This window comes from Dysidea avara, chromosome 11 (assembly GCF_963678975.1).
Source record: "Dysidea avara chromosome 11, odDysAvar1.4, whole genome shotgun sequence".
NCBI classification, from domain to species: Eukaryota; Metazoa; Porifera; class Demospongiae; order Dictyoceratida; family Dysideidae; genus Dysidea; species Dysidea avara.
In genome coordinates this window covers 21,767,248-21,789,545 of record NC_089282.1, presented here as the reverse complement: position 1 = coordinate 21,789,545, position 22,298 = coordinate 21,767,248, and the positions used below count along the sequence as shown (strand labels likewise).

The following is a 22,298-nucleotide window of genomic DNA, read 5'->3' as shown; positions in this document are numbered from 1 at the left end:
AGCTTACTGTGTAATATTACAGCAGTTTTTTTATAGTCTAGCATGCTATAGCTATGTATACAATTGCAAGTATTATTTAAAAGGCCATAGCTAGCTATTATTTTTGACTGGCCAATTTTCCTTGATCTGTATCAGAAGAAAAAGTGTTAATTAATTTGATTAAAGCTGCCGTTGGTTACACACTGAAACAATGTTTTGGCTCTGGCATGCAGCAATAGCTATAACTATCCTTCCGAAAAATTTCTTGCTCAGACTGCTCAACAGCTCAGTGACACCTAGCTATAGCTAGGTAACAACTAGCAACAAATAGCTACACTCAGTGGGAGTTTACTTTCGTGGACTACACACTCTTCAAGTAGGCATAAAAAATATGCCTCCAGTCCCCAGAGAAGTTACACATTGTCTTGCACATGGCTAATCTGCAATCTCTGTCCCTGAATCACCTGCACTGCATGAGGCTTTAAATTAACCATCTTATGACTTCGTGTACGGCTAAATCTTCACTCTTGTCCACTTTGAAACAATGGCACACTATATTAGGCCCCTATTTGGTGATTATTAGTTTCTCATCCACCGCCCGCATCCTTCTTAAGCTACCGCATGGTAAGCCATTATTTACTCTAGCATGCTCAGAAGAACACGTGATACCAAACTGTTATAATTTTTGTTGATGAACGCTACAATGCCTATATATCACCAGGAGAACTGTTGTTTTCCTTAGCAAATTGCTGCAGTGCCAGTTGCAATCGTGCTCTATCGACTTCATCAAAGCAGGCTTTCAGTTGACTGTCGAAAAACAGTTGGCGATCACGAAAAGTAGTGAAGGAAATGTTTGTAATTTGGACAAGGTCTGTACATCAGTGTGTTAATATTATAAAATAATGGCATAATGGTAATACCCTCCCGCCCGCATCATAATAATTAGAAAGGCTGGATGAGAAACTAATAATCACCGAATAGGGGCCTTATGCTGAGATAGCTACTGAACACCACTAGCTCTGATGGGACCCGAAAACCCGCAGCTCTCACAAGCTTTCAGCCTTTAGAGCCTTACACACGGAATTCAAAAAGCACGCACGATCATGAAAGCATCGATCCATGTCGAGCGATCCATGCCCGCTTAATTATACCTCTTCCGGTCTGGTCCGTAAAATAGACTTGCTAAACACCTAGCTTGCTAAGCAGGAACTTCCGGTCCGACGGTCCGGTCCGGTTCGTAAAATAGACACCCCCGCTAATCTCACTCATTTTAACCTCAAGTCTCACTCCAAGTACACTTTACAGGTTGAGGTCTCTGACCATATCAGTATCGTCTTTCAGAAAGGCTGACTGGGTTCGGATATTGATGTACATCCTCTGTGCCAGAGAGTGTATTTCGCGAGACGTTTGTAGTAATGGAAGGATTAGTCTCTGCTGACAAGAAGACGGTTCTTCCGCTCAAAGATATTTCAGTACAGGTGAAGGTGAAAGGTTATCTGGTTGGAGTCTCGTCCACTTTAAACTACTCCAATGACACGAGTAATCCTCTGGAAGTGACGTTCCGATTTCCTCTGGAAGAATCGTTTGCAGTTGTGGGGTTAGAAGCGATTGTCGATGGTAGGAAGGTGAAGGCCACAGTACACGAGAAAGAGAAGGCGAGGGATATGTATGACGACGCGATCACTAGTGGACTCACTGCAGCATATGCCGAAGAGAAGACTGGAGACATCTTTAGCTTAAGTCTGGGTAGCCTTCTATCAGGAAGTGAAGCAGAGATCAAGCTTAGAATGGTCGGTGAACTACCAATCGAGGCAGATGGACGAGTGAGGTTCACTTTACCATCAGTGTTAAAACCACGTTACACTCCAGAAGGATCAAGTGATCCATTAGCAGTTACACAGAACCCTAGTGTAAAGCAGGCATCTGTTGCTGGAGTGTTCAAGTTCAGTATGAACATAGAAGGAGCGAAGAGAGTTGCTGAAGTGTCGTCACCCACTCATCAGCTTAAGACAGAAGAAGCGATGGATTGTGTTAATGTATGCATACCTGGGGAGGGTCCTGTAAGAGGAGATGTTACAATATTGATTAGATACAAAGATCCTCATGAGCCGATGGCAATGGTAGAAGCAGCAATAGAGGGGAGCAAGACGAAAGAGATGAAGAGTAAAGCGGTGATGCTTACATTTTTTCCAAAGTTTTCTGACTTAGAGGAGGCAGCTTGTGAGTTCATCTTTGTAGTTGATCGCAGTGGTAGCATGAGAGGTTCTTACATTAAGAGTGCTTCAGAAACACTAGTATTGTTTTTAAAGAGTATTCCACAAGGATGTTTCTTCAACATTATCAGTTTTGGATCTCGGTATGAATCATTCTTTCCATCAAGCACGCCCTATAATCAGGAGACAATGGAGAAAGCTACTCAATTTGCACAGAAGATGGAGGCCAATTTTGGTGGCACGGAACTCCTTACTCCACTACAGTACATATTCAAACAGCCATCAAAGTCATCAGGTCTCCCTCGACAAGTGTTCATTTTAACGGATGGTTCTGTTAGCAACACAAGTAGCGTGATCAGTGAAGTGAGGAAGAACTGTCACAGTACAAGGTGTGTGGTGAATGTGTTATAGTAGTAATGTGATGATAAGTTGTTGTAGGTGTTTCACATTTGGTATTGGATCAGGAGCATCAAGTGCTCTAGTGAGGGGTATTGCTCGAGCTGGTAATGGATCAGCAGAGTTCATTGCTGACAATGAACGAATGTAGTCAAAGGTATATATAGTGTACATGGTTTGTTTTAACAGCTACTTTTGTGGGATTAGTGGTTTTAGACAATGGTCAAGACTCACGGTAGTGAGTCGCTTGGCCAGTAAAGGAAAAACCTGCACTGCAGACAATAATGACGTGACCACTACATGTAAGGATTTTACAGGAACGAACGTTGTACAGTTTCAGCCTTCCTGTAACTCACCCATCATTTACGTTATCCCTCTGATACTTTAAACTTAAATTCGTTGTGTCACTAGTAACTACCACACAAAAAGTGAAGCAAATCCATGCCGGCTGTTTTGAGATCGAGATTGCTGACATCAAAGGGGAGGGTTTTTTCACATGCAGTTAGAAACAACTGCAGATGCATGCCTTGCGGTTCTTTTATACATTCTGAACAATAATTGCCCTGCCATCGCTTCAATATTCTCTCAATCGCTTCAAGATTCACGTCATCGATTTTGCCATGAATCATTACCCTACAGTTTTAATTTCAGCACCAAACGGAGTTTCAGTCGTCCTCAGTTGACATAGAGGCCAAATACAAGAGCCTTATTGTTGTTTTCTACAATACTCGCTTGGCATGTGCATGTAGTCTTTAAACTATTCTAAAAGTTTCATTGATATTATTACATAGGTTTTCGAGAATGGCTATAGTTGGTACAGGTTCACCTGAGCCCCCACCAAATATAGTAATATCAAAGAAGCGAACATGTGTTCACTCCCATTGGTTTTGTACAGGAACAAGCATGTTTCCATGTTGTAAACATGTATGATTATGATTATGATGTGATTTGGGTTGAGGCTTAGAAGCCTGTACACCCATTCAATTACATACATACACATACATAAATTAGATGCAATAAACTATAAATATAATTATTACATTAACATAAATCTAAAGTCATAAAAGTAATTATCTATAGCTGATTTAAAATTATTTAATGAAGAATTCCTACAATATCACTTGTAACAGTCATTAATTACTCTAGTACCAAAATAGTTGACCCGACATGAATGGTGGGTAGGGGGCTTAAGTAATTTATATGCATGACCTCTAGTTTGTGTATTGTGGGAAAGAGTGAAAAAGTTGGGATGATCCAGATTAAAGTAACCATTCAACATCTTGAAAAGAAATATAAGTCACCATACCATGTCTGTGCCTGTACAAAAGAGATGGTAAATTCATTGATGTCAGTCGATCTAAGTAAGACTCGTCTCTTAAAGATGGTACTAGTTTTGTAGCACGCCGTTGCACACCCTCAAGTTTACGTTGATCTAATACATAATGGGGTCCCCAAATTACATTTCCGTATTCTAATATTGGTCGAACCAATCGTGACAGTACAAATTCATTCAAATCGATAAATCTTCTTTTCATATAAGCCAATACCCTGTTCGCTTTCATAGCTACTTCAGAAGCAAGTTAGTGGAACTTTAAATTCACATCAAATATAATGCCTAAGTCCTTACGACAATTATCTGAGTCCAATGAGACACCATTAAGATAGTAGCCTCCAAAGCTATGTGTGGCTCGACCAAAATGAATCACTTTACATTTAAAAACATTGAAATTCAGTTGCCACGCATCACACCATTTGGCTAGATTATCTAAATCAGTTTGAAGTTGTACATGGTCTGCCAATTAGAAATGGTTCGTATAAGCTTGGTATTGTCTGCAAATAAAAACACATGACTTGAGATGGATTCTGGCATATCATTAACATAAATAAGGAAGAGAAGAGGTCCTAGAATTGATCCTTGTGGAACACCACTGTTCACATCTTGCCAACATGATTTTTCCCCATTTAAAACAATGCATTGTCTTCTATTGGATAGAAATCCATCAATCCATCTAAGAAGGTTACTTGTTTGCGCCTGAATCGTCCATACTAAATATATGGGATATTTTTAAAGCCTCATAACTCAGTTGTTCTTGCCCGTATCAAAGTGCTTTTTTGATTAACAGTTTCAGAGATTAAAGGGCTTCACAGTGCTACTAAATGTTTGGGCAGCTGGCCCATGTAACAAGAGTTATTAACAAGAAACAAGGGCTCAGGTGAAGGTGAACAGACTACAGTTTGAAATTTGAATTTAGTTGCCCCCATGTAATTTGCTCTCTAAGGGCATGGCTTAAAGAATGACACAGAGTACAACTGCGGTCACCGCTTTTTGAAATGGACTGTAAATAGTAAGTGTAGTTAATCAGTACATGTAGCCATAAAAGAAGTGTGCAAAAAACTATGCCATCGTTTGAGAATGGCTAGTTTGAAATTTGACTTCAGTCGCCTCCTTGCTCAGAAGTTAAAGAATGACACAGAACACAACTGCGGTCACTGGTTATTGAAATGGGCTGTGAATAGTAAGTGTAATTAATCAGTGTATGTAGCCATATGCAAAATTCTATGTCATAGTACACCAACTATTTAGAATTGTAACAATGCAGATCATTTTATATCCTGGAAAGGCATCCGCACAAAAATGATATGGGTACAAGCATGTATGTATACATGTGCAGTTACAACATACACAGGACACATGAATACCCAGCAGTTTTAAGGTACACAATAATAATGTAAGAATTATACGACTGTGATATAACTGCTATGAAAACAATGTCTCCACTTTTCCAGTTTGGCCAAGCAGATTCTACCACGGTAGCAGGTCTCATATGACCGCATATTCATGGTGCTTCTCCAAACACATAAGTAACTGGGAGTAAGACTACTGACAACGAGTTGCTCCATTTGCAGAATCCAGATGAGTGGGTGTGGCTCCAGTATATCTAGACAGTTAACACACATTCTTGATAACTGGGTGCGGTTCACATAAGTTACGTACTAGAGTTGCAACAATATAGTATTTAAGCACATTGATACATAGTCTGCATTGCATCATGATTGATGCAGCAATATATCAAGCGACACAAAGGGCAGCATATTGTTGCATCTCTAGTATGTATACATTTCATCAGTACAACCAAGCTTGTTGCAGTGAAACCTGTCTTAATGGCCACCGGTATAGAAAGACAATCTCTCTAGGAAAGCCAATTCAAAATCCCTTTAGTAAGAGCAAAGGTGGCAATAGACAAGTTCTACTGTAATTATTACACATGTGATCTGATCTTGTACACTGTATGAGTGGATGAGATCCACTTGGCCAGGACAAAATGTGACCCAAATGTCCTGACTCAACCCGCTTACAAACCAGTGGCAAAATGAAACTGAGTATTTATAGGGGACAATATGTCTATGATGTGTGGACACATTACAACATGTGCATACACGGTTATAATATCAGTGGTAAAAATATACGTTGAAATGTTACTCTGGTCACTTTATGGCCAACCATATTGAGCCGGTGGCAGATTGCTCTGTACACAAAACGGCACATTTAGGGATTGTGTTTAGACGGATGACAAGGTGACTTGATTAGATGCATTGCAACATAAATATATGGTATGAGATATACAAAGTGTTATCACTAGACGGTATACTGATATGGCTATTGTACAGACCTGAGTAGTAAATCAGCTAAGTAGGTGCAGTGGAACCTGGTTACTTTTGGGCCAAAATTTTCTTGGCGTAATAAGCAGGTAGCTGCTTTAGAAAGGCACTGATTTAACCATATAGATTTACTCAGGCAATGTTGTGGTCACCACTAAACCACTGAAATGCTGTACAGGTTTTACTATGTTTAAAATCATACTTTAAGGATATATGAAGCCAGAAGTATATAAGCATGCAAAATATATAGTGCATATGCAAAGCAGCTGTTCCAGCTGGCTATAGAGAGGGATTTAATGATGGATTTCAGTGTGTGAGACTGGTAGTAAGAGGGCAAGTCAACTTGTTTGTAAATGCTAAGATGTTGATCCATGTAGGCTATGGCATACAGATGGAACATTTTAAGGTAGCCCAAAGTGTAAGAATGTTAACCTTCGGTGCTTAGAAGTTCCTGATAAAGCAAATGATGATGTCGTTATCCATAGGATATCCGGAAAGATATTACTCAGGATATCCGTTTCAGCTCTATTATGTAGTAGCCAAGCATAAGACAATTTTCTTCTGACTTTATTAAGGAGGTGGCTGCATTATGCAGACAGTTGGCACATGAGGGATTTTTACAATGGCCAGTTTACTCAGGTGAACTCAAAATTTTGTCCCTACAATGACATGTTTTCACTGTACTATTAATGTAGTGAAGGATTATCAAATTATAGTTTCATCTCTGGACAACCTCCAAATATAGCAGTAAAATTTTCACCCTGGTCCAATGTCCAATAATTTTTTACTATCATGATAGAAACTCAACTGTACAAAATACATGCTATCAAGATCCTCTGAAAGATCACAGCATAATCTGGTGCGGTTGTTTATTAGTACTATGTACCACTATGCGTGGGCAGTTCAAAGGCCCCGCCAGTGCCATAATTTGTATATGGCACCCTTGCGGACGGCAGCGAGTGTATTATAACTTATAATGTATTGATTGCGGTTTTGCAGACTGCAACGAGTGCATTATAAGTTATAATGCAACAACCGCAGTGCAATATACAGATATTGCACTGGCTGCAGTTTCAGTTGTGCAGCAATGCATGTGCAGCAATGCACAAGTGCCAGCAGCCGAGACCACTATGACACCTCACCTAATAGGTCGTGATCACTCGAATCCTTTTATAGCCTGACATTTAAAGGTTGATTGTGGGCCATAACGTCACCAATATGTATAATGTTTATCCAGCAACCAATGTTGATTGAAAAAGCCAACACAGTGGCCACAACTCTAGTCTACATATATATATATATATATATATATATATAAAGACACACGGTAGTGTGTCGTGCAGCCCAAGAAGCCGGAGCACAACACCCGCGAGTATATTGACAGGAAGAACGAAAACGCACTTTTCTCACCTCCGTAGCTCTGTGCTGCCTTAATGAAACAAAAGGATTTTTGCTGTGGACACGCCCGCCAACTTCAGTACTCCACATACCAAACTTGAGTGAAATCGCTTCAAACATTCCTGAGATATGCAACTTCAAATATTGGCTTAGTTTCTTCGTTTTCTTCTTATTTTTCTTCCTCTTTTCGCACATTTACAAAAACTGCTATAATACGCGAGTGCCATATCCGATTGCCTTGCAATGTGGCACACAGAAGGGGGGGTATAAAGTCGCATCTTGGTACCAACTTTGGCTGGAAAACGATAAACAGACAAAGAGTTATTAGCGATTATTCACAAAAATAGCACTAATATGTTGTCACGCCTACAGGGTAAACTGTTTATGGGAAGAAGCTGAAAATCAGTGAGTGAATAGGTTAACTATTGAACCTCAAACCTTTTGTGGTTTGAAAGAAATCGAGCTAAAAACCAGGAAGATACAACGAAAAAACCAATCGAGATTAGCTAATAAAAACGACCCTTGCCAGGCCTACCAGAAAACTGCTTGGGGTAATGCTTTGAAAATTGCTGTACAGATGGAGTAATCATCTTAGAAAGACTCTTCAATAGTGTAGAAGAATCAGACTTAAAGCCACGGAGTTATATCACGAAATCCAACTTGGTTTAGCAGGTGCAAGATCGAGATACTCTAATAGAGCAGTCACCCTGAAGAGAATTCAAGAGATCAGCTAGAAAGAAGTAACCTGTATAGAGATCAGCTACAAACAAGTCACCCTGTAGAGAGATCAGCTAGAAGAAGTTACCTTATAGAGAGTTCAGCTACAAACAGTTCACCCTGTACAGAGATCAGCAAGAAGAAGTTACCTTGTAGAGAGTTCATCTACAAACAAATCACCCTGTAGAAAGATAAGTTAGAATAAGTCACCTTGTAGAGAGTTCAGTTACAAGGAAACCACCATTTAGGGAGTTCAGCTACAAACTAGTGACCCTGTAGAGACATCAGCTAGAAGAAGTTACCTTGTAGAGAGTTCTGCTGCAAACAAATCACCCTGAAGAGAGTTCAGCTACAAACAAATCACCTAGTAGAGAGATCAGCTGGACGAAGTCACCTTGTAGAGAGTTCAGTTACAAAGAAACCTTTCTGTAATGAGCTCAGCTGCAAACAAATCACCTGTACAGAATTCAGCTACAAACAAATCACCCTGTAGAGAGATCAGCTAGAAGAAGTCACCTTGTAGAGAGTTCAGTCTCACCTTTACGCTTGATTGTGGTAACCAGTTTTTGTCATGCCACCAGATTCAAGTTTAACCAGTGTAATAATAATAGTAAGAATTAGACTAGTATTGTTTAGTAGTTAGGTTTTGTTTACTCAAACCATCTATTAGCTGCTTTTTTTTGCTCAAGGGAATCACTATGGCGATTAGCCTGGCGATTGGGTGATCACACTGGCATGCTGAGCACTGCATGATGAGAGTCGAACAGCGAATACAGGTTAGTGATATAACCCGTAGTGCACTAGCTTTCAATATCTCAGGTGGCTGCAGTACTGCAGAGGGAACATCATCACAACATTTGGCTTGGTTACCCACAATCGATGTTAGAAACCTGGCCTTTATAAGTGTTACAACTGTCTTGTGAGACTCTCCCCACCTATTAGGTGAGTGGTACATAACAGTTATACAACGTGCACTCATGCTCTGCCTGTATAAATGCACTTGCCTTCAGGCCTGATGGCCCTCAGGCTTGTGCGTTTATATCAGGCAGAGCACTCGTGCCTGTTGTATAACTGTATAATAAAATTTAATGGAGTTTATTTAAGACAGAGATGATTCACCCCCTCTATTACCTCTGGATGTACTTACCATCTTCACTACTCTTCAATTCTTCACAAGAGCCCGTACTGTGTAGTATGGGCAGTGGCGTGCTCCTCCACTTCAATTAGTTAATGCTCAAAGACACTCTAATATAGTGGTCAATCACTCTAATAGAACAGTCACGTTTTTACAAGTGTTGTGTTTTATATTGTAAAATTCGTAAGTAGCTAGCAACTTAACTTCCTGTAATGTTAGACAAAAGTTGTAACTGAGCTGTAACTTTGATTGCTTTATTAGAGCCGCTGCTGTGTGACTGCTCTATTAGAGAATATTGGTCATTTTAATGCAGTGTGAGATGAAAAGTAAAGTATTACTAAGGGTTTAATAGTTAAAATGGATGTTAATTGACTGCAGTTGCATGCTACTAAAACTACAGTTATATAATTGTCAATACAGCAATATTCTGTCACTGTATTCTAATTATAAAAGAGGTTTCTATCAAAACCATGGAAACCCACTTACATCGAGAGTATGCTTATTTTAACAAAAAGATTTGAAATCCTGTCAAGAAGGCCTAATGTATTTTGCAGACTGGACTCGCGGACTGGACTCACGCACTGAGCTGGAAACAGCTTTTAAACAATAATCCAGGCATTGTCCATCTCTTGCAACACTGGAAGCACCACTATAGAGCTACAACTGCTGATACTGCTCTTCCTTACAAGTTAACAAATTAGCGCATGCACTAATTGATTAGAATACACTTACGATACACGAGTACTAGCAGTGATAAAACGTGATAGAGACTATTGTTGTAGCTTAGATGTTTTTCCTTTGTTACTCCAGTACTTAGCACTAGTGTTAGGGTTGTAGTGATGAGCCAGTTTATTTACATAGCCCCCAGCATCACCTCGCTGGCCGGGCGGTGCCACCTATAGCTACCCTGCTAAGAATTATCACTGGCTCATCTCTATAACCCTAGCACTAGCGCCAAATCAATAAGGGTAAGCATCTACGCTACAATAATAGCCTCTATCACGCTTTATCACTGCTAGTACTCGTGTATCATAAGTGTATTCTAATTAATTAGTGCATGTGCTAGTTTGTTGACTTGTAAGGAAGAGCAGTATCAGTAGTTGCAGCTCGATAGTGGTGTCTGCAGTGTTGCAAGAGATGGATAATGTCTGGATTATTGTTTAAAAGCTGTTTCCAGCTCAGTGCGTGAGTCCAGTCCATGAGTCCAGTCCGCGAAATACATTAGCCCTGTCAAAACAGCTTATAGCTATAAAAATGTGCGCGTCCAAGTAAAGCAGAAGTCAAAAAATAGTGATATACCAGAGTGCGGCCATGTTTGAGGTATGCAAGTTGTGAATATTAATCAGATAGTACAACTGTTAAAGTATTATTGAGAATGAAGTGATGCTGCTAGTTTTTAAGTCCTGCGAGCATCTTCATAAATGCCACTCAAACTTGTTTCTCAATACAGCAAAGTGCATAGATTCTCTGATAGCAATAAATAGTTTGAGTTTAGTCGCCTTTCCCATAAATGGCAATATCGCATATAGACAGGATTTTTTTAGGGGGGAAATTTGCTCACATTAACAGCCCCCTTGAATTTTGAAGCTCAATCAAAATGGCATTGTTTGAGTATTATAAATGTATAGGGGAAGAAACCAAAAGCTGTCCCCCTTCCTTTGAAATTTTGGGTGGTGGCAATCCGCAAAAAAAAAATTCTCTAAATCCCATGTATTGTAACTTATTACATTTGTGTTATCTGTTGATCCATAGTTATATGTTCTTTTATATTAATTACAGGTGATTCGAAGCCTCAAGAAAGCTCTACAGTCATCAGCTAATAACGTGACTGTCAAATTTGATTTACCTAGTAGCTATGAGGAGGTGAAGGTGGTACCAGATAAGATTCCCAGTATCTACAATAGTGAGAAGACTGTTATTTATGGTCTTTTGATGGAAAAATCAGATGACAAAGGAAGAGATGGATTGATGTGCAAAGCAATACTGAGTGGAGATATTCTTGGAAAAGAGTTCAGATTTGAGATCCCATTTGAGTTATCAGGAAGACAAGCTGCTGAGGAAGATGTGTCAGTAATTCACCAGTTAGCAGCAAAGGTGATGATCCAGGAATGGCAGGTTGATTGGGAACCACATGAGGAGAGACACAAGAAGGAGATCATAGAATTGAGCTGTGATGCAAGTGTGGTGTCCAGGTATACTGCTTATATAGCAGTGGATGAGGCCCAGAACAAACCAGTATCAGGAAGTATGCAGAGCTATGAACTAACTGCTGATAGATATTCACCGCAACATAAGATAGCATTTGGCGGCAGTGGCGGTGGTGGAGGAAAGTTTGCAGTATCAAGGAAACGTTCTATGGCTTGGCCAATGGCAAAGTCTGCACGTCGTCATATGCTTATAAGTCCTGCATGTTCTATGCCTATACAGGCAGAAGTTGAATTGAATAAAGGAGGAATCAGCATGTCCAGAATGACCAAGGAGCAGTGTAGCAATGACTCTTTAACAGACGACAACTTTTTACTATCACTTGCATTACCAACATTTTCAGCTTCATCAGCCCCACCCCTTTCCAAGCAACATGAATCCAGTTTTATTATTAGCCTACAACAATTTGATGGTTCATGGCTACTGAATGATAAGTTAGCTGGTGTTGTGTCCAAGTCAGTTGAGGAGCTGAAGAGTTGTTGTCCAGTTTCCTGTGATGTCACCATGATAACCAACATCTGGGCCACGGTAGTTGTGATTGAGTTGTTGAAGAAGAAGTATCCTTCAATGTTGGAGGAGTTAGAGTTGGTTATTATGAAGGCTGAGCAGTGGGTTGGTAAACAAGTGTTACCTTCTGGTGTAGACCTTGCTGTACTAAAGGATAGTGCTAGTAAAATAGTGTAAAATGCTGGATTTTTTTTTTTTGCTGTTAATGTATATATTATTTTTCTAAATAAATCACAATGTATACACATTACCAGTGCGTATATCTCGTTAAGGCAGTGTATATATCTCGTTAACTGGAGACAGTGCACACTATAGACCATAATTCCAAATGATGTCACATGAATTTTCTATTTGAGGGACTTATATTTCGAGTATTATCACCAATGGCGATCGAGATTTTGAAGATTGATATAGAGGCTAACAAACAAGATATCAAGATGAAACTACCAGGTTTGGTCATTACAGCAAAAAAAAACAATAGTGTTTCTAAACTTCGAAAACCAGCTGAAAAGTTCTAACCTGGCATTAGAGAATAGATTTTATACTCTGATAACTGTACTTGTTAGTTTTAGGTCAATATCTTCTTCCAGGATTGAATAGTGATTTGAATTTTATTAAGTCCCATTGGAACTTTCACTCGAAATTGGTAGAATACCCCAAATAACCGCAGCGATTTTATTTCGTGATGTCATTTGGAATACGGTCTATATCCAGAAATCATCAGGTTTCTTTGATGTTATACTCTTCTCTTATTATAGGGAATCAAGCAAGCTGTGATTGTGGGATTGAATTTGCCAAAAAAAAACTGTGATTGTGGGATTCAATTTTAATACATCAACAGTAATTATGTTTTTTTACTTTTGTAAATGTAGTAAAGAAACATAATCTCTTAAAATTACTATTTTAGTAAAATCAGACTACTGTTTGATGTATTAAAATTGAATCCCACAATCACAGATTGTTTGGCAAAATTGAATCCCACAATCACAACTTGGTTCCCTATATAAGAGAAGGGCATGACAACTAAAGATTTTGCCAATTAGGCAAGTCTGCATGCTAAAGTAGAACATATTAGTTATACCATAGGCACTTATGCTTTGCCTGTATGCACACACTTGCCCTTGGGCCTGCGGCTCTTGGGCGCATGCGTATATATCAGGCAAAGCACTCGTGCCCATGGTATATATAACTATTACATATACTGTGCATGTGTTGTTAAGATACATAGTCAAGTAGGTACATGTAGTCCTTCATGGCTGTGGGGCAACTGAGTTAACTTTGTTCATCTTTACAAATCTCCTCCAACATCTTCCCATCGGCTCACGGATCTGTTTGAAGTACATTCCATATACAAGTGGATGGAAGATCCGTATGACGAAACCAATGTTTGCAGAAATTACATATTCCACAATGTCTTGATAAACCTGTGACTTGACAAGAAATCTTCCCCCGATTTGTAATGGTGCCATTATGAGAGGGATAGCTGCACTACCAAAGACAATCACCAGTAGTGTTATGATTGACTTCTTCATCAGTCTGATGTTGTGTTGCTTCTTCTTCAATACTGTGATGCTGTCAGACTGACTGTCAGGCCCTGCTGATATGGTTTCCCTTTCTAATCGCTTGTGGACTTGGTACAATTTTATGGCAAAGTGAATGTTGAGTGTTATGGTTAGAATAGCTGCTGAAAGCGTTGGTATTACAAAAATAAAGATTCCCTCGATGAAAGCATCCCCACCAACAAAGCAAGCACCATACTGTGGCACATCCACAACACCATCCACATTGAACATGATTGACCAAGCGGCAGGAATGACGCTTATCAGCCATGCTCCTATGATAGTAGCGGCTACAGCACGAGGTGTCATTATCTTCTTGTACTTGAAAGGATATGTCTTAATGTACGTCATTGCTATTAACTTGTCAACTGCTATTATCACCAATGACAAATTAGTTACATAGTATGGGGCTAGTCGTGGCTTCATAATATAACAGCCGATGTAAAACTTCACACCAAGTGCAAAACTGATGATCATAGTGGTAGACAGCAAGCAGTCTAGCAGTGCAGTTATCATCCCGGCTATCAGTAGGTTGGCAACAAATACATTTTGTGGCTTGTGTAGATGTCTCGTGGTTTTGATGGTGTAGACCACCCAGCTAGACAGTAGTAAGACGACTGTTGTAATTGTCAGTTTGAACACCAAGGAGAGGTACGGAACAAATCCTGGAAGATCAGGACCTTGATGATCTACTGCCTGGTTGGTTTCTGACCCTGAGTAGTCTATTGCACTCATGTTGCAGCTTCTGTAGTAGCCCTATATATTTCTGTGAACACTTTGCTTTAACAACAGACTGCTGGGACAACACACACTAAACTGAAGGACAGCAATGCTTACTATTATTTTATTGCTAGTTCACGAAGCCCTTGTAGTTGTAGCACAAAGTAAGTTGTAGCTAACACAACATTCACAGCACATACCTGCCACTTTACACTTCTCTTCTTTTCTGACCGCTAACAACTGAAGCATAAGTCTGTTGTAAATAGTAATGGTTGTTAGCAGCCTCATTCTATGTGCCAATATCTCTTGCATAGCTGGCCTTTCATTATTTACAACACACATGCGCACCAGGGTTGTAAGTGGGCCAGTACTTGACCCACTGACCTCAATAGTAATGCAGATGGGCTGGGCACCAGTCAGCTAAAGCAACCTCTTACAGTGAAATAATCAAAAGCTTGTACTTGTCTGAAGGCATTATTTAGTTCATAGAAAAATTCTGCTGAATATTGAATGCCATAGCAACTTATCCAAAGTGTATTTGGCCACTCTGAATATACTTTTGGGCTTGATCCTAACCAAGGTGCCATGAAGGTATTGTGAGGCTGATTTCTGGTAACTTCCATGACCCCTAATAGCTACCAAGTTTTCAAAAGAGTTTTGCCATTTGTGTGTGCATTTTAAGTAGTTCATGTTGATCCCACCAAACCCTTTTATTCTCAAACTCAGTAGGCTCAGTGCTGTCTGCAATGAAGTATCTGTGTGTTCTTAAAGGCATTCCCAAAATGTTTTATGTTCCTAGATCTGCAGTTAAAACGACTCATTAGTGATCAATGGAATGTACAGTTAATGAATACCATAGTTACTAAGCCTAGTAGTTATATGTCACACTTTTAATAGTCACCGCACTTGAGTTAGCCCACAATCAGTTGCTAAAATAAGATTTTAAACACAGTTTACAAGCATGAAGTGGTGGTTGAGTTTGAATAGACACCACATCAATTTTTGGAACTAATTATAAGTAATAAATGCCATAGTGTTTAATAATAATATGGTAGCTATGTAAAATGGTACAGTGAGCTTACCATGAGTTACGACACACTTCTGGTAGACAATGTGGTGGCCACTCTTAAGGGGAGCTGCTGCTGACTGCTATCCATTTCCATGACAACAAAAGGACAGAGCCAATATCTAGAGTTGTACCGATTCCCACTTTCTAGGGAAAACCGATACCCGATATATTTTTACTCTGTTTTAAATGTTTACGTGTTTCCAAGAAGCACATGGTTTTTTAACTGATTACACATGCCAGTATCCATGGTTACAAAGCTTTGGAAGGGTAAAACTACCTTTGAAAGTCACTGAACCTCTGAAGTTTCAAAGCTTCTGAGCTTTTGTTTCAGCCTCACAACATCATGCATGTTTGTGTTTAATGATTACAAAATGTACCACGGACTGAAGACTTTGGAAAAATCAGAGGTTTGTTCCTGCAAGTGTTCTCAGAAAGGATACGTGTGACCTATATGCTGCGTGTGTTGGTCATGTGAAATATTGTGTTTGTTGCAGATACTTTAGCCATACCATGATTGGTTGCCCTCCTGGCCCCTCCAGCTGACCCAACAGGTTGAAAAATATACTGCATTTGGTTAGACAGTATATGTATGTTCTATTAGAGTATCTCAATCTTTGGTGTAGGTACTAAAGCCATTCTAAAATAAAGTGAGGGGACCATTTACTTTCTCTTTGTTACTACACCTATTTCAACAATCATAATTATTAGCACTCTCTTTAAGAGATCACATGATTTACACATACATTTATTTTTGAGTTTGCACATTATTATTGAGTTATCCAAAACATTGATTTGATAAACCCATCTGAGAGCTGTGCAAAGGCTAGGGCATTTGACTGGGGTTTTGTGCATTTTAGCTCACTATTTCAGTGGCAAAACTTTATCTCAGTATTCTTTCATCTCAACCACTAAACAGACAAACAACCAAACAAAGCACAGTAAGTTGGTGGCTGCACCTTTAAACAATCTGAACACACCCTTTAGTCATCTATATAGCTGAAACTTTGCTGTACAAAGAAAATATAACAACCTCATCTTTTTAGAGATAAGTAGGAAGATCGAGATACAAAGCAATCAGTATTGTAATAGAACAGCCACAAGTGTAAATCAAAGCTATGTTATAACAAAACTAGTGTATACTAACAATTACACTGATGTAAGGGTTCCAGCAATAAAAGTAGTGAAACAATATAATGACATTCAGTTCAGCACTTTGATCCTCTCATCCAAAGTGTACAATATTCTGGTGTTCTCAAGCAGTCAGTGTTTCTTGTACTGAAGACCTCAACACTAACATCACTGGGTTCCTTCCTGTAAACTGTGTTATGCAACTACTGAAGCCAAAATCATTCTCAAAACACAACATCCCCCTAAACTATATTCACCAAAATGTTCTCCAGCCAAAATTTTGCATTGTATAATTTAGTTAAGTACATGTACTATTGGCCACATGCCATTCTATATACCTTTGGTTGAATTGACCAATAATTTCTTGTCCAATTGAACCGAAAAAAGAAGCAATGAGCATGTCCAAAATGGCAAAGGGGAAGTATAGCTCTTTAACAGGTGACGACTTTTTTCTGCTACCTGCATCATTAATATCTTCATCTTCACTAGCTCCACCTCCTCCCAAACAGTCTGATCCCAGCTTTATTGTTAGTCTAAAGCAATTTGATGGTTCATGGCTACTGAATGATAAGTTAGCTGGTGTTGTGTCCAAGTCAGTTGAGGAGTTGAAAAGTTGTTGTCCAGCTTCCTGTGATGTCACCATGATGGCCAACGTCTGGGCCACACTAGTTGTAATTGAGTGTTGAAGAAAAAGTATCCTTCAATGTTGGAGGAGTTAGAGTTGGTCATTATGAAGGCTGAGCAGTGGGTTGGTAAACAAGTGTTACCTTCTGGTGTAGACGTCACTGTACTGAAGGATGGTGATAGTAAAATGTGGTGTATACCTCACTGTACTGAAGGATGGTGATAGTAAAATAGTGTAAAAACATGCACAGCACATGTTATTGCTGAATTTTCTTTGCTGTTAATGTATATATTATTTTTCTAAATAAACCACAATGTTGCATGTACAGTATCATCTAAACTGTAATTAATCAGCATGAGTGTGACAGATGGTGATAGAGAACAGATTGTACATATATACACGGAACATGTCTTATAGTTAGCACTCAGCTACTCAGCTCCATGTTCATTATTTATTTTCAATGGCCAGGATCTTTTAAAACTAGCCATGTGGGACAGATGGACTTCTGGCGTTAGAGTACAGTGCATGATAGCTACATTGTTGATACGCTTGAGTTATGATTTGTACATTACATGAAGCTTGAAATCTGTTTGTGTTACACTAATCCACCAATGGCGGATTTAGGGGAGGGATGCTCTTGACCCTGACCCCTCTAATTTTTTTAGTATACATGTCTGCATTTTTGTCATGAAAATCTCATCCAGTGATTAGGCCTATGTCAAATATGCCAGCATAATAAAAGCATAATAGGCTGGAGTACTATGCTAGCATATTAGGTGGATATTTCAAGCTATGGAGCTTAATTCCATGAAAATAGATCAATACTCCCTAATAAAACAGCCAGTGGAAAATGTCAACTGCAATAGAGCACCCACATGCATTGTATATAGCTCCTTAGATCAATACTCTCTAATAGAACAGTCACTTTGTAGTGGAATACTATTCACTGATTAAAATTTTACAATAATTGTGAGAAATGTTAGAGTATAATGCAAGCATAATGGGAACATTAAAGAGCATAACAGGTGAAATTTTTGGGAAATTCCTGAAAGTATTTTGGACAAAAATTTGAGCATATTTGACTCAGGCCTACCAGTGATGTTTATCCTTTCTATTTGCAACAATTAGCTACACAAATGTTACCAATAGTCCCAACGCTAATTAAAACCCACAATAATAAGTGTTGCATAAAAGTACACAGTTAGCTGTGCATATACAAGTGACAGTGTATAATCAAAACAGTAACTTTCCTTTGATTGTTGTCTAAATAGCTACTACACAACAAAATCTGTTAAACTTACCAATATTCAGAGTTTGGCAACATTTTCTACATTTTAGATCCTGTATAGCTACTAGTCTACTACCATTCTGTATTGAGTGCACATAGGTGTGTACTGCGCAGAACTGCTGTACAGACTGTATAAAATAAATCAGCAGGAGGGCAGCTGGAAACTCTGGCCCACTAGCAATTGTACTGTATTATAAGCATCAAAATTGAGGTATTCTAGTCACCAAATATACAGCACTGTGTCAGGAAAATATTCAGTAGCTATTCTAATAAACTTTTGAAATCAGCCACACATTCAATTTCAGATCATAAATTACATATATTTAGTTGGACAATAGCAACCAGTTTGTTAGTCAAGAGCTTACCATAGGTATCAAGATCAAGATACCCTAATAGAGCAGTCACCTCAAATACAACAGTCAAATAAAAATTGTGATGAACCCATACTGAAATCAATCAAATTCCATTTCAGAGGGTCTACTTTTCAAAACTTTCCTGGGGTGGCATGCCCCCAGACCCCCAAGGTTTGCATGCTAGTGTGTCTTCCCTGTAGTGCCATTTCATTTTGACCCCTTTCCAAAAATCTGGATCCACACCTGTAATCCACTGCATGTACATGCTTTTTAATTAATACAGCTGTTATTTTAAATGACTGCTTCCATGCAAACCCTACCTTGCAGATATAGGCCTAGCTATTTCCTTAAAATTGTTCCAGATATCAATTTTCAGGCAGTCAAGTATTTGGTTAAAAAATTGCTTCCAACATACAACAATTCAAATAATTATTAGCATCACAGCAATTCACCATCTCCCCCTCCCCCCTTCCACACACACACACATACATCCCTTCAGATCTTTAAGCTAGCTAGGGCTATAGCTGTAAAAAACCTTTTTAGCTGTATAAATATATTGTACAGTATTGTGCATGTGTTTTGCTTTTTCACAAAATAAGTGTATAGTTATATATGTACTTGGTTGAGTACTGATGTGAATGCAAGCCTTGCACAGGTCTTTTGTATTTAATTCTGTTTATGCAGAGGGTGGAAACTTACCATTCTTACAACCTGAGTTTTTTTGGCTGCATGGCTGTTCTGTTAAAGCACAGTTGACTAGTACACTCAATTTGTAAAAAGCCTTGCATGTGGGCACAAATATACTTTTGTTCTCACTCCCACTCTCAATTATAACTATTTCTGAAAACTTGATATTACATGTATCTATACTCTTTTTACCTTTTCTGCAAGTTGTGCTGTCTGCCAGCAAACTTATATACTTGCAAACCTATAAGGGATTTTAGAAAATTTCCATATCTTTATACTCTCTTACATACATGGAGATGTCTTGAACATTTCCATGTTAAAGTGATGTTAGCTAAGCTTAGTTTTTGTCCCTGGGAAATATATCTATTATTATACTGTCAGCATCACAAAATTGTAAATAAAAATTCTGCATTGAAAATCCAGTGGCATGCATATAGGGAGGAATAAGCTACACCTTAACGGACTTTTATAGGTCACAGTGTGCAGTAACACATTAAAATCTTCTGCCAGCTGCACCCTAAGATGGTGCATGTGATGTAGATCAAACACTAGATACCATGTTACTTATAGCACCATGAGAGAGATTTATTCTTTTATTTTCAAGTGTCACTACAGTCAAACTGTCTGGTAAAAATTGTTAGCTTGATTCATGCATGCTTGTGGAGAAGAGTTGAAATTAATGAATCCATAAGCATGAATTTCCTGTGGTGGTAGTTGCAGTTTATTATCAGATCAATGCATTACTTTACTGTATCTTCATACAATAAATTATAGTGATTGCTCCTGAAAATAAATTTACAGCTAAACACATCAGTATAAACCAGGCCTTTATAAAAGTCATTGTATTTTTTACATGTTTGGACTTAGCTGGACAATAATTTAAATGTTAAATTAAAGTGAAATTATGTTAAGGTTGAGATTAATTATAGTGATGGTACATAAGAATGTCTAGCGTAAGGTTATAATGACACGTGCTGGTAGTTATAAATTACTCTTCAGACTATAATTCAGAAGTGGGATATAATTTAATTCGGTAGCTAAGTGGGTGCCTGGTTTTTCAAAGTAACACAACATCAACTTATTTCATTATGAAACAAATCAGTTTTTGTACAAAGTGCACACCAGCTGTGTGTGTAGGCCAGATTATAATAAAAACCCCAGTGAATATGTCAGGCAAACTAAAGCTTTACCTGACATTGATACACTGCTGCTTTACACAATTTGGCATCAGGGAATACATCAATAGATTTACTTAACCTTAGTATGTATAATGGTACATTCATTATTGTGTTAGCTATTTACTTATGCACTAAAAAACTATACAACCTTGGGCTACTTCCTTGTATTTTGATCTGACATATTGTCAGGAAGATTCCATAGTGGTCGGCCATGCATGATATTTGCCTGACAAATGGCCTATGTCAGGCAGTAATAATTGACTCTGGTGTAGGCATGCGTACACTAGTTTGCCAGAACATAGAAGGTTGCTAAAAGCATTGAACATAGAGCTAGCATAATAGATTTTATAGGATTTGTTATATAGTTGAATAGCAACTTTTTGAATCATGACTTCCACTCCAAGTAAAATATCTTTGACAAGTCAGATTGCACTATTCTAATAGAACAGTCACTAGTGTGTAAAATAATTATGGTCATTCAAGAGCATGATGTTTTTATCCAATTTAACTCGACTTCAAATTTCATATGTCATCCTTGTATGTAATTTTAGTAGCTTTCACCACTATTAATTTGGGCTAAAACAAACACTGGGATACTTGTTAAGGATTGTGCATATTTGGTTAGTAAATTGGTAATCAAGCACGGATTAAGATCACATGATCCATTGTTACCAGCTCATGTGATGCTTTTGTAATTAGGAAGTGACTACTATAAGAACGCATGATTATTGATTTCAGTCTACTATAACTATCAACTCATGCAGTGCTATATTTGCATGAAAATAAGGCAGTTATTCTCTGACTCTGCATGCCACTTCTTGAGTGATAGAAATGTTATATATATGGTTTATAATGTCTGTGTCAGTGTCATTGTGGTTGTCATAATACAGGAGTTTTTACAATTGCCATTCCTAAATTAATTGACCTCGGCTGTTTAATTCCCTCATTGGAGCATTTGCCAGTGATGCTCTGCATGGCCATTGTCAATTCTACATACTTTAGTGTGCACCTGAATATCACTCTAATGTATAACATATCATGCAGCAAACGAGACTATATATTTATGTTCACAATTTCTCTAGATCTGTGGTTAAAGGGCTGCACCCACAGACTCTACATCAATAACTCAGTGAAACGCTCAGCTTTTGCTACATCATACCCCATACTGGTTATACATTCAATTTAGCCTGCATGAATTCATGAATATACCACAGATGGAGATACTCATTATTCACTATATAGCTCAGCCACTGTTATAAGGATGAACAAGAAGGCTAAACTCTGTGTAGAAACATCAGTACAGTGTTACTGAAGAATCTGTTGAATGTAGAAAATTATCCCAGACCTGTCACCAGGTGGCAATCATGACTTGATCCACAATGTTAGCAATTTAGGTAAGGGCTGAGTAGCACAGCCTAGGATTTAGTTGTTATCTAATTTGTCAAAGACAGCAGCTAGGGCTTCACCAAAACTGTGACTAG

The 22,298-nt window shown here is 38.5% G+C and overlaps 1 protein-coding gene and 1 pseudogene across 1 annotated transcript; one reads left to right on the top strand and one right to left on the bottom strand.

The window, feature by feature from the left end:
* Positions 1–1,243: 1,243 nt before the first annotated feature.
* Positions 1,244–12,414, top strand: LOC136238624 (von Willebrand factor A domain-containing protein 5A-like; annotated as a pseudogene).
* A 1,046-nt stretch (positions 12,415–13,460) lies between these two features.
* Positions 13,461–14,504, bottom strand: LOC136237776 (5-hydroxytryptamine receptor 1B-like). Its single transcript, XM_066027989.1, has one exon. The coding sequence runs from the start codon at positions 14,502–14,504 to the stop codon at positions 13,461–13,463; it is 1,044 nt and encodes a 347-aa protein (XP_065884061.1).
* Between the last annotated feature and the right edge of the window lie 7,794 nt (positions 14,505–22,298).

Bases quoted from the DNA above. Each gene is read 5' to 3' on its own strand.
- LOC136237776 (XM_066027989.1), bottom strand. From the start codon at position 14,504: ATGAGTGCAATAGACTACTCAGGGTCAGAAACCAACCAGGCAGTAGAT.